The sequence below is a fragment of the Passer domesticus genome, chromosome 23, assembly GCF_036417665.1.
Source record: "Passer domesticus isolate bPasDom1 chromosome 23, bPasDom1.hap1, whole genome shotgun sequence".
NCBI classification, from domain to species: domain Eukaryota; kingdom Metazoa; phylum Chordata; class Aves; order Passeriformes; family Passeridae; genus Passer; species Passer domesticus.
The window spans coordinates 4,331,551-4,344,344 of record NC_087496.1 but is presented as its reverse complement, the minus strand read 5'-3'; the positions used below and the strand labels follow the sequence as shown (position 1 = coordinate 4,344,344).

Sequence of the window (12,794 nt, the reverse complement as noted above, 5' to 3'; positions counted from 1 at the left end):
TGGGTGTAGCCACACCCTGGTGACAGCTGGACCCCTTCCCCCCTGCCAGGTGAGCCTGTCCCTCACGGCCAAGCGCATGGCCAAGAAGAACTGCTTGGTGAAGAACCTGGAGGCCGTGGAAACCCTCGGCTCCACCTCCATCATCTGCTCCGACAAGACAGGAACCCTCACCCAGAACAGGATGACTGTTGCCCACCTCTGGTTTGACAACCAGATCTACTCAGCCGACACCAGTGAAGATCAAACAAGTAAGTGGGGAAATGGGGGTGTGGGAAGGGGCAGATAGCTGGATCCATCCCAGGATGTTCACTTTTGGTGGCTAAATCAGACATGTCTTCCTTATACACATGGAAATCCCTTCTTAGCCATGTGGAGACGTGAAAAAAAAATAAATTACTATTTGAATTCCACTCACAGGAAGTAAATCTGAAGGAGGTTCTACTCCAGAACCTTTTGCCAAGAGTACATTTAGTAGGGAATTAAGCAAACAAACATCATCCAAACCCCTTTGCAGAGGGAAAATTTATATAATTTTTTTCCATAAAAAAAGCCGTCAAAAGAATGTGATTTTTTCAGCAAATAAGTCAGTTCTGTTTTTTCACTGTTAAGATTTTACTTGTGTCATCCATCATGCTAAAAGATGCAATGTGTGTTTTGCTTCTCTCAGCCCAGCCCTTTGATCAAAGTTCCCCCACATGGACAGCGTTATCAAAAATTGTCACTCTCTGCAACCGGGCGGAATTCCGGCCAGGACAGGAAAATCTCCCCATCATGAAGGTACTGCTGACTTCACACCAGCTTATTTCTTTCCTCTGAAAAAGCAATTTTCTCTGTTTGGCTTTAACAGTCTCCATTTTACCAGTAAGTTCCTGGTTTTACTGCTGTACACTCACACAGAAAAATTAACACAGGGTAAAAAACCTGCACAGCCAAGAGCATGGAAATGCAGATGATCCTGAATTGGAGGAGATCCACAATCCCAACTCCTGGCCCTGCACAGGACAGCCCCAAGAACTCCTGTGCACTGTCCAAATCCAACTGTGCCTGCCAGGAAAAAGGCAAGACAACTAACAGGAACAGTAATTACTGCACTGTTAATTTATTATAGCAAGGGTAAACATGCCTTAATTGATGTCTTTCCACACGAGTGCTTGAAGGTAGTAAATTCTACTGACTGGACTACCAGGACAAACCTGCTGTTTACTCATCAATGCCATCCTCAAGTTCATTTGGGTTTGTGCCTCAGCTCACCTGTAGTGCCCTGAGTGTGACCCCAGATCTGCTTTACAGTTTGCTGTGGCTCAGTTCTAACTTCAAAAGCAAAGCAGATACCCCCAAATTCTATTTTAATATTTTTTCCAGGATAACATGAACAAAAAAATGGAGATTCCTTGTTGCTGAAGTGTGCAGCATGCCATAGAATTGTGGAAACACAAAAGTAAAATGATTTATTCCTTTGTGCCCACAGAGGGTCGTGGTTGGAGATGCCTCCGAGACAGCTCTGCTGAAATTCTCTGAGGTCATTCTGGGGGACGTGATGAGCATTAGAGCACAGAACAGGAAAGTGGCTGAGATCCCTTTCAACTCTACCAACAAATTCCAGGTGTGTTTCATTTTTTTTGGAAATCATGCCAGATTGTTTCTGTCACTGGGCCTGATGCAGCAATGGGTGACCTGGAAGCCTTAACGGGGTAATTCAACAACAGAGGAAATTCAAGTTACAATAGATACAGTTCATTCCACTTGATGGAAATCATGACTTCTTCATGGAAAAGAACATGAATCCCATGGAAAACTAGAAGCAAATGAGGGCAATTTGAGCTCTTCCAACCCATCTCCTGTTTGTGGCACAGCTCTCCATCCACGAGACCGAAGACCCCCACGACAAACGCTTCCTGCTGGTGATGAAAGGCGCCCCAGAGAGGATTTTGGAGAGGTGCAGCACCATCATGATCAACGGCAAGGAAGAGCCTCTGGACAGTGAGAAGGCAGAAGCTTTCCAGACAGCCTACATGGAGCTGGGGGGCATGGGGGAGAGAGTGCTGGGTGAGTGCCTGGGAAAACCTGATAAAACATGAAAGGGGGGTAAAATCCAGCTGTAAAACTTGTGAAATGAGGTTTAAAGTCTTGGCACATCCAGCATGCCTGGAAAAATGGTTAAATGCTGGAGTTCCATGGGCAAGAGCAAAGCCTCTCCTCTTTCTCCCACATTTTCCTGCCCATCGTACCAACCCAAATATCTTTTCAGGTTTCTGCCACTTGTACCTGCCTGAGAATGAGTTTCCAGAGACCTTCCAGTTTGACACAGATTCCATGAACTTCCCAACCTCCAACCTGTGCTTTGTGGGGCTCCTGTCCATGATTGACCCACCTCGTTCCACGGTGCCTGACGCTGTCTCCAAGTGCCGCAGTGCTGGCATCAAGGTGAGGATTTTACAGAGAAAAACACAATGGGTTCACTACGGAAAGATTCATTATGGTTATTTTAGGTATTATTTAAAGTATTTAAAATTTAAGATCTTCCACCACATTGCCACTAATTATCATTCTAGCAACAATTACCAAAAATCTTAATCTTAGGTAAGACCATCCTATAATTTCAATTTAGAAAGTCCCCAGAGACAAAACATTTTCATTTAAGTGAGAATCAGACTATAGGAAACTGCACAAAACCCTCTAACCTGGAAACCCAAATTTGCAAAAACTCAGATACTCTCTCATCAGATCCATTTCTAGAATAGAGAACCCACACCAGCTGGAATTACTTGCTTGGAAACAGAGTAAGAAACTTCTTGGAAACAAGTAAGAAATTATTTCTTACTTGGAAAGTAAGAAACAATTCTAGAGAAGGCATCAGGACACTGCTTTGAACATTTATCCAAAAGAATCACTAATCTCAACATTATTCAAGTGGAACCTGAAGCAGTAATTCCCCTAATTTGCCTCCCTGGGGACCCACAAGTAAACTAAGCAGAGGTGATCTATCTAAATCTAGGAAAATCATATCTGGAATTACAGATCTCAGATAAGATGAATCCCAAACCCCAGCCCTGATGAAATTTTTCATAGGCTGAAGACAGATCTGGCAACTTTTCTTTGAGAAAAGCAAGCAAAGGCTGTGCCTTATCTGTCAGGACACCTCAGTCACAAGGATCCATTTTAAGATGCAATATTCTAACGAACCCTCCCCACTGAACATACCTAATATAGATTCTTATATAAGGGCTCCTTTATTCTGCATTACTCTAATCTGGCTGCCTGTGACGAGTTCTTCCTCCAGAGCCCTGATAAAGCAGCCTCAGGAAGAGAGGCAGAGCCCAGATGTTGATACAGAGCCGGGCAATTACCGCCCCTAATCTCCCTCTGCTGCTTACACAGCGCTGCTCTGATCCCAAAGTGCTTCCTGCTCCCCAAAACCGGACATCCCCCCCTTATCTCCCTCCGCTTCGGCCATTTGGCACTCACTTGTCCCTTGCTCAGGTCATTATGGTCACTGGCGACCATCCCATCACGGCCAAGGCCATCGCCAAGAGCGTGGGCATCATTTCAGCCACCAGCGAGACCGTGGAGGACATTGCCAAGCGCCTCAACATCCCTGTGGAGAGGGTCAACAGGAGGTGAGAGCCAGCAGAGCCTGGCAGCACTCAGGGCTTCATTTCCCTGCTCCCTCCACGGTGCTTTTATTCTACATCCCCGCTGCTGTCTTCTTTTTTTATGACACATTCCCACTCTTGAGTCATCTCCAGCTAAATGTGTCCACTCGGTGGTTTTCATCTCTGCTACCCGCGAAGAAAATCTGGTGAATTATTCTTTGCAGATCATGTGGAAGTCACTGTCACTGCCTGTTTGACTAAACACACACACACACAGAGCAAAATTCAGCATCACACGACCCAGTTTGGACCATCAGCCCAAATTCCTCCTTCACCCCTTAAACGGGGAAAAAATAACATCACAAGGGAAGGATAAAAGCTCTTTGCAGAAGTGATGCCTTCCCCTGCTCCTCCCAGTGAGAGCTGTCTTTAAAATGCATTTTCTGAAGCTTCAATGAGACCCCTCTGTATCCAGAGGTGATTGTGATCCACTCTGGACTTCTGCCTTTCTTTCAACTCCTGCTAATTAACAACAAACACCTCTGCAATTAACTCGATTTGCCGCTTTCCCGCCATCCAGCTGCGCGCCCATCCCACGAGCTCACTATTTCCACCCTTCTGCTGTGAAAATTCACCCTGCCTTGCCTGTGGCTCTTGCAGGGAAGCCACGGCAGCCGTGGTGAATGGGATGGAGCTGAAGGACATGAGCTCGGAGCAGCTGGACGCCATCCTGCGCGAGCACGCCGAGATCGTCTTCGCGCGCACGTCGCCCCAGCAGAAGCTGATCATCGTGGAGGGCTGCCAGAGACAGGTGAGGCAGGCGTGGCAAAGGCCACACACACACGCCAGCCCAGGGCTGAGAGGCCGGGAGCCAATTCCCAGTGCTCCCTAAGCCCTGTTTATACTCTTTTCCCCGTGCCAGAACATTATCTAACAGATTGCCACAAACGCTGCCTGGACTCGGTCCAAGCCGCTCAAATTCCTGCTGCAGACACAGCTCCTGGTGACAAAATGAGCTTTCCCTGGGTTTGGAGCTGTGGCCAGAGCGTGGATTGTCCCTGTCACTCTGAGAAGCACAAAAAGCCTCCTGTGCCCTGTTTGGGAAGGAGAATTCCCTGGGGAATTCTTTAAACCCAGATAAAAGCAATGCTGCTGCCACATCCTCTCCTCTTATCTCTTGTGGCCACTCAGAGCCGCGTCCTCCTGCCCACAGGAATGCTGGGGAGTGGAACTGGTTAGTGGCAGTGCTGGGTGAGCAGGTGAACTCGCAGCTCTTTTCCAGCCTAGATTATTTGTGATTCTGAGGTACGAACCCCACAGAATGCCAGAGCGTGATTTATGTACCACCAAGTCTTATCTGTGTTGCTTCCCAGGGCTGTAAATCAGGCAGCAGGATTTAAAGAGAGTTTGTCCCATCCACGGGCAATATTATGTAAAGCAACCTGGAGTGCAGCCAGCACAGGAGGAAAAAAAAAAAAGACAAAAAAAGACATTTTCAGAGCTCTGAAAAAGATGAAAATTGCCATCAAAAGACTCTCCACTCAAAAATGACATCTTCCAAGTAGATTTTGTGAATTAAAGCCACACTAGTGCTGTGCCTGGACTTTGTAGAGAGGAAGATGTGGCACAAGATATTATTTTATTTTTGTAGTCATGCCAGCACTGAGCTTCCCAATCAGCATTATCAGCTCTTTGGGTTTAAGCCTGGAGGGCTCTCCAGGGAGTAAAAAAAAAAAGAGAGATAAAACTTTTCAGTTTTGATGTGGTTTTTATTTTTTGAATGGTCTCTGTTAGGCACACGGTGGGTAAACGTGTTCTGCACTGCTCAGACTCCCACACTCCTGGCAGATTTGGCTCTTCAGGGATGAAAAGCAACACCCTCCCCCAGCCAGTCTCCAGCTATGTTTAGTACTTAGAGCTTATAAGCCTTTCTGTACATGGCATTATTTATAGGTAGTGACACTGTGCTCAATCCCCCCAGGGACAGGAAATTCAGCATTTTATTAATCAGTTTGCCAGGCTCTGTCCCCACTCTGAACACCCCGCCTTGAACCAAGCCAGAAACTTCTGCATGCAGCCTGGAGCTGCAGGAGATGTTCAGGAAGATAACAAAGAAGCTGAGTTGGATAATCAGAGTTTTCCATCTTTTGGATTAGTGGAGAATATCCAGCACAGACTGAGGATGGCCAGAAGCTGTTGAGGATGGGCTCTAACTCAACAGTTACATAATTTCTGAATCAGACGAAGCCTGGCTGTTTCTGTAGCTCTTCATTAACAAAAACCAGGACATTTTGTGTTAATCAAACCTCCCCCAGATGTCAGAGGTGAACCTGGCTCTGCTCAGACAGGGATGGACCACGCACACAGAGCAGACAAATCTTAAATCCTCTTTATACCCAACTATCAGAATAATTGCATTTGAAATGCATCTAATTGAGATGTCCACTCTTTAGGATGCAGTGAATCACATCCCTGAATTTTCCAGGTCTCTACTGTAGAGGGAACCACACAAAACTCTGAGGTTTCTCTCCTAACCCTGCCCACCACCCTCCTGACCCCTGGCTGTGTTTAATGTGGGTACAAGGAGGGTTCAGAACTTCCTATCAGCATTTTTCTGTTAGAAATATAAGGATTGATGATGGCAGGATCCACCCTCTCCTCCCAAACCCACATCTGGATGCTTTTGTGTGTTCCAGGGAGCTGTGGTTGCCGTGACTGGAGATGGAGTCAATGACTCCCCTGCCCTAAAAAAGGCAGATATTGGGATTGCTATGGGGATTGCTGGCTCAGACGCAGCCAAAAATGCAGCTGATATGGTCCTGCTGGATGATAACTTTGCTTCCATTGTCACAGGAGTGGAGGAAGGTAAAGATAATGTTGTTTGTCACTTTTTGAGCTGGAAGCTGCTGGCAGGGCCTCCTGATCTTCCTCTCTTCTCTATCTGGAATTGTGGATTTGATATTTGGGAAAGCTGGGAATTGATTCCATGTCTACACATGGCAATCAGAGAATAAGGAAATCGTCTCCCTCTCTCACACACAATAAAGATTTGCTGTCTCTGATCAAGCTTCAGATAAAAGCACATCCTGACTTGTTCCAATGCAGCCTGAAGCCTCACAAAGACATAAATTATTTTTTCCACCTTTTCTCTCTATTATTTTCTCACACATCACCTTCACTGTGCTCCACCTAAGACAGGAGCACTCATCCCACTCTTCTTTCCTTGTAAAGAGTTTGTGGTTTCCATCACAACCACACCATTTTGGGGAATGAGGCTTTTCCCCTCAAACTGCCTCATCAAAAGAAATGTTTCATTACACTTGAATTTTCAGAAGCCTCTAAGGGAGGGGAGCTTAAAAAACCCAACAAAACCAAATCACAAAATGCATGATGAAACACATGAAGGAAGCAGAAACAAGCAGTAAATGTTTCCACCTCATTTAGCAAAATTGAACTTTTTTTCCTGATAAAAATTCCCTTTGACAGAAGAATTTTCTCTTCCCCCAGGCCGCTTGATCTTTGACAACCTGAAGAAAACCATTGCCTACACCCTGACCAAGAACATTGCTGAGCTCTGCCCCTTCCTCATCTACATCATCGCCAGCATCCCAATGCCCATTGGCACCATCACCATCCTCTTCATCGACCTGGGCACCGACATTGTGAGTTGGGAGCTCCAAAGTCACTTCCTGCTGGAATGTCCTGCCTGGGAGAGGGGCTGGGGGTGGAGGCACATCCTGAGCAGGGGATTTTGTGGCTTTGTCCTACAGATGAGAAAGGCAGTGAAAAAAGGGATTAAAAGCAGGTAGAGAGAAAGAAGAGTAGAAAAAACAATGACCTGCAGGAGGGGAGCAGAAAGCAACGACAACTGATGCAGGCTAAAATCAGCAGTGAACAATTATGTATAATAATAATAAAATAAAAATAAATCAGGCAAGCAGGATTTTATATTTTATATATTATATTTTATATATAATTTATAATATTTATAATATCCTCTCAGGATATTATATTTTATATAATATCTTCTCAGGATATATAATATGATATGATATGATATGATATGATATGATATGATATGATATGATATGATATAATATAATATAATATAATATAATATAATATAATATAAATCTTGTGTTTTAATCAAGAGATCAGAGGGATTTCTACAGCTCCACCTGACATTCCATCCAGCCCAGCCCAAGGGGCCTGGAAGACCCTTTAATTTTAAATTAATGCTAAATTAATTTAGCATTAATTTAAATTAATTTAGCATTAATCCTCTAGCCTTTTGTCTTGATCACCAGATCCAAGCAAGTTTCAGATTTCCCCCAAACCTTTTACAATTAATAGGAATTAATTAATAGGAATTAATTGATTATTAGGAATCCACACAGATCCTCCTCTCCTTTGTTCTGCCAACATCCAACAGAACAACTTGACAACCACAAATTGCTGCTAAACCCCTGCAAATAAGGCAAAGGCTGCCCCCAGCCCCTGAGGGATTGTTTCTCTTGCAGATCCCCTCGGTGGCACTGGCTTACGAGAAAGCTGAGAGTGACATCATGAACAGGAGGCCCCGGAACAAGAGGAAAGACCGGCTGGTGAACCAGCAGCTGGCTGTGTACTCCTACCTGCAGATCGGTGGGTTGGCCTCCCAAACTCTCTCTTGTGTCAAAAAACAAGACTCAAGCTGATTCATTTTTAAAAAACCCTAAATTTAGGAGCTGAAGCTCAACCCCTTCCTCTGCGAACCCACCAGCCCCCTCCTGTTGCTCATTATTCAGCAATAAAATGAAAACAAAATTTAAAAAACCCCTAATTTAGGAGCTGAAACTCAACCCCTTCCTCTGCGAACCCACCAACCCCCTCCTGTTGCTCATTATTCAACAATAAAATGAAAAAAAAATTAAAAACCCTTAATTTAGGAGCTGAAACAACCCCTTCCTCTGCAAACCCACCAGCACTGTTGCTCATTATTCAGCAATAAAATGTGATATTATCGATAGAGGGCAAGAAATTCACAGCACCAAAACTCTCCAACTACCTTTAGCATGTTTCATGCATGCAGCCCACCCCGCAGTGCTCCTTAATTTCGGTTTTTCCTCACTCCTGCCCCTTTGTTTCTGCAGGAATCATGCAGTCGGTGGGGGCCTTTGTCACCTATTTCACCGTCTATGCTGAGCAAGGCTTCCTCCCCTCCACGCTGCTGGGAGTGAGAGTGAACTGGGAGAGCAATGCCATCAACGACTTCGAGGATTCCTACGGACAGCAATGGGTAAAGCAGCCCTGAAAATCCCCTGCCCACCTGCCTGCCCCAAAAATAAAGGCATGGGGAATGCAAATGAGGCTTAAATGCAAATAGAATTAGTTTTCATCTCATGTTCCCACAGGGGAGACTCTTTAGGGCTTCCTGCCATGCAGTTCTTTCATTCAGCCTCTGCTCTTTCATTCATTCTTTGAAAATTTGCCACCTTCTCACTCACAGCCCCTGCAGGTGCACCTCCCTCTCTGGTCTGGATGGTTGAACCCCTTAAAATCCATCCTCAGCATCCTCTCCCAGCAGCACCTCTGCCAGGCCCTCTGCAGCCTCCCCCTGCAGAATCACAAGGCTCAGGAGGGACGGATAAATCCACAGAAACTCCCCTCACCCCCAGCTCGTGCTGCAGCCTCGTGACTCAGTCCCAGAATAAAGCTGGGCCCAAACCTGAGCATTCTGTGCCTGAATCTGGAGGAGCCCGGCACTCACACTGAAATGGAGCCTCCCCTGGGGGTTGGCAGCAGGGTGTGATTTAAAAAGGTTTTGGTGTTTCCTTGGCTCTGCAGACCCACTACCAGCGCATGTACCTGCAGTGGACTGGCTACACCGCCTTCTTTGTCAGCATCACCATCCAGCAGGTGGCTGATCTGATCATCAGGAAAACTCGCAGGAATTCCATTTTCCGCCAGGGCCTCTTCAGGTGAGTTTTGTGGGTGCACAATCCCAGGATGGTTTGGGTTGGAAGAGACCTTAAAGCTCATCTCATCCCACCTTCCACCATCCCAGGCTGCTCCAGCCTGGCCTCGGGCACTGCCAGGGATCCAGGGGCAGCCACAGCTGCTCTGGGCACCTGTGCCAGGGCCTCACCTGGGAAGAATTTCCCTCAGAGGAAAGGATTTTTCCTATCTAATCTAAACCTGCAGTTCAAGTTAGGCTCCTGCTCCCTTCAGAAGCAGGTGAGCTCAGTGATTTGGCCCTCTCACTTTCAGTCTTTGCACAAAGATTAAGCCTGGCCTTAAACAATCACAAATCTCAGGCAAATATTTTATTACACCTCCCCTCAGCCCCTTTTCTACTTCAGGGTAGGGATTTTCTTTAAAGACATTGTGCTGGTTATTCTGAAAATGCACCAGCTTAAAACCAACTTTCCATTCATTAAAATGTTTACTAGGGAAAAAAATGGGAGTTTCTATTCCAGATTACTTTCTGAACTCCTTATCAAGAGATAGCAAGTCTGGACTTCCCTGAGATAACTTGAGGCTCTGGCAAGGGAGATACCAGCTGGCCAAACTCCCCCAGACAGTGCTGGCCGCCCTCTGCAAACCTCCAGCCCCAGGAGAATTCCAAATATCAGCTGGGCCAGAGGCCAGCAGCAGAGCTGGCATTCCCTCCCGGCTTCCTGATAGCAGAGCAATTTATTTTCCATCCTTTATCTGCAGCTACAGGGCCTACACCTATGTGTGCTTCCTCCTTGCATTAACACCTGAGTCACCCTGAGCAGGTTCCCAGAGCAGCAGCAGCCTTGAGGAGCTGCTGCTGGGTGTCTGCCACAGCTGGATTGGGGCTGGGGGTGCTGCCAGGAGCACTTGGGGTACAGCACAGAGCTGCCCAGCCCACCCCTGTGCCTGCAGAGCTCACCTGCAGCGGGGAATGCAGGGCTCCAGAAGGTTCCTGCAGGCTCCTGGGCTTAAAACTGGGGTTAATTTAACCCTCACAGGGGTTTGACTTTGGGGTTAACTTAACTCTCTCATAGGGGGTTAACTCTGGGGTTAGTGTAACTCTGGGGCTTATTTAATCCTTTCACAGGGGGTTAACTCTGGGGTTAATTTAACCCTCTCACAGGGGTTTAACTCTGGGGTTTATTTAACCCTCTCACAGAGGTTTAACTCTGGGGTTAACGCAACTCTCTCACAGGAGTTTAATTTTGGGGTTAGTTTAACCCTCTCACAGGGGTTTAACTCTGGGGTTAATTTAACTCTTACAAGGGGTTAACTCTGGGCTTAATTTAACCCCCTCACAGGGGTTTAACTCTGGGGCTAATTTAACTCTCTCAGAGGATTTGAACTCTGGGGTTAATTTAACTCTCACAGGGGGTTAACTCTGGGGTTGGCTTAACCCCCTCATAGGAGTTTAACTCTGGGGTTAATTTAACTCTCACAGGAGTTTAACTCTGGGGTTAGTTTAACCCTCTCACAGGGGTTTAACTCTGGGGTTATCTCTCTCACAGGGGTTTAACTCAACTCTGTCACAGGGGTTTAACTCTGGGGTTAATTTAACCCTCTCACAGAGGTTTAACTCTGGGGTTAACTCAACTCTCTCACAGGAGTTTAACTCTGGGGTTTATTTAATCCTTTCACAGGGGGTTAACTCTGGGGTTAGTTTAACCCTCTCACAGGGGTTTAACTCTGGGGTTAACTCTCTCACAGGGGGTTAACTCAACTCTTTCACAGTTTCACAAGTTAGTTTAACTCTCTCACAGGGGGTTAACTCTGGGGTTAACTCAAGGGTTTAACTCTTCCTCTCTGCTTTTCCTGCAGGAACAAAGTCATCTGGGTGGGGATATTTTCCCAGATAGGAATTGCTTTGATTCTCACCTATGGCCTTGGACATGTTACAGCCCTGAACTTCACTCCACTCAGGTGAGCTCTGGTGCCACTGAGCTTCCCCTGCCCTCCTCAGGAGCACAAAACAGGAGCAGGAGCCTGTACAGGACAAATATTTTTAAAAATTCGTTATATTCATCATTATTTCTTGGCCAAAAAGGCCATTTTTGCCATAATTTCCACATTCTCCTATGGGATTTCCTACTGAGGATCCACAAAGCCACTAGTGCAAAAGAAACATTTAAATATTTCCTCCAGCACCTCCAAGGTTTTGATGAGCACAGCCAGCATTTAACTTTTCTTTTAAATAGATCAGTCAGGTGATTTATTGCTGTGATAACACCAGGCAAAATTTCCTTCTGAACAGGACCTGGAATTAATGAATCCAGGAGCCACTTAAGACTGGGAGGCTTTACATGCACATCATCAATTTGAGAGATTAATTAGGAGAAAGGAAAGAGGCCCAAGGGGGCAGATTTGTTTTAATGACATTGAACAGCACAGAGACCCCAGAACTGGAGCTGAGCTGTTTTCAGGTGTTTCTGAATGAGACTTTTGCCCCCACTGCCAGGTTCCAGTACTGGTTTGTGGCTGTACCTTTTGCCATCCTGATTTGGGTCTACGATGAAATCCGGAAGCTGATCATCAGGAGACACCCAGGAAGTGAGTGCACTGTTCTAACTGAATTTTAATTGAATATTTGCATTTCATTTCATTTTTCCTACCCTTTCACTCCCACCCTCAGCTGCAACTTGCTGAAAAATGAGCCATTTTTCTCCAATGATCACTTTTCCTTTTTGAGGAAAAATAACCAATTTTTTGAAAATTATTTTTAATTATTATTCCGTCCCTTCTCCTGCAGGTTGGTGGGACAAGAACATGTATTACTGAAGAGTCTGACACAGGAGAGCTCCTTCCCCACCTGGCCCAGCCTCTGCTGCTTTCAAGTCCTGTCTGTGCAATATCGAGCATGGATCCACCCCGTGCTGGGGTGAAGAGATTTCATGAATTCAATGAAGAAATAAGGACTTTAGAGGCTGAGCAATTACCTCCCACCGTACTGTAAAGCCTAGAAATTGAAATACTACCTATTTTTGTAACTACTACAATTTTCCCTCGTTCAAAGATGGAGTTGGAGAGAACTCTGAGAGGAAAACAATCCAAAGACAGGAGCTCCACACAATCCAAGGCATTAATTTGCACTGAAGGAGTTGTTTGTTGATTTTTGTGCTGGTAGAACTGAATTCCAAGTGAGTGCACACCTAGATCTGTTTTACCCTGCCACGGGTAATTGTGCTGTATAGGGGTAATTTGATAATAAAACATATTTTTTTTCCA

At 45.7% G+C, this 12,794-nt stretch overlaps 1 protein-coding gene across 2 annotated transcripts in view; it reads left to right on the top strand.

Annotated features, from left to right (window-relative positions):
* The window catches only part of LOC135285479 (potassium-transporting ATPase alpha chain 2), a 20,899-nt gene extending 8,105 nt beyond the window's left edge, over positions 1 to 12,794 (top strand). For both annotated transcript variants that reach the window (XM_064397791.1, XM_064397792.1), the window contains 15 exons: positions 50 to 248; positions 668 to 777; positions 1,469 to 1,603; positions 1,854 to 2,046; positions 2,249 to 2,424; positions 3,481 to 3,617; positions 4,254 to 4,404; positions 6,290 to 6,458; positions 7,101 to 7,255; positions 8,114 to 8,237; positions 8,726 to 8,871; positions 9,420 to 9,553; positions 11,391 to 11,492; positions 12,028 to 12,119; positions 12,319 to 12,794. In XM_064397791.1, coding sequence (XP_064253861.1) covers positions 50 to 248; positions 668 to 777; positions 1,469 to 1,603; positions 1,854 to 2,046; positions 2,249 to 2,424; positions 3,481 to 3,617; positions 4,254 to 4,404; positions 6,290 to 6,458; positions 7,101 to 7,255; positions 8,114 to 8,237; positions 8,726 to 8,871; positions 9,420 to 9,553; positions 11,391 to 11,492; positions 12,028 to 12,119; positions 12,319 to 12,347 — 2,052 coding nt within the window. In that variant the 3' untranslated portion in view covers positions 12,348 to 12,794. The remainder of the gene's footprint in view (positions 1 to 49; positions 249 to 667; positions 778 to 1,468; positions 1,604 to 1,853; positions 2,047 to 2,248; positions 2,425 to 3,480; positions 3,618 to 4,253; positions 4,405 to 6,289; positions 6,459 to 7,100; positions 7,256 to 8,113; positions 8,238 to 8,725; positions 8,872 to 9,419; positions 9,554 to 11,390; positions 11,493 to 12,027; positions 12,120 to 12,318) is intronic.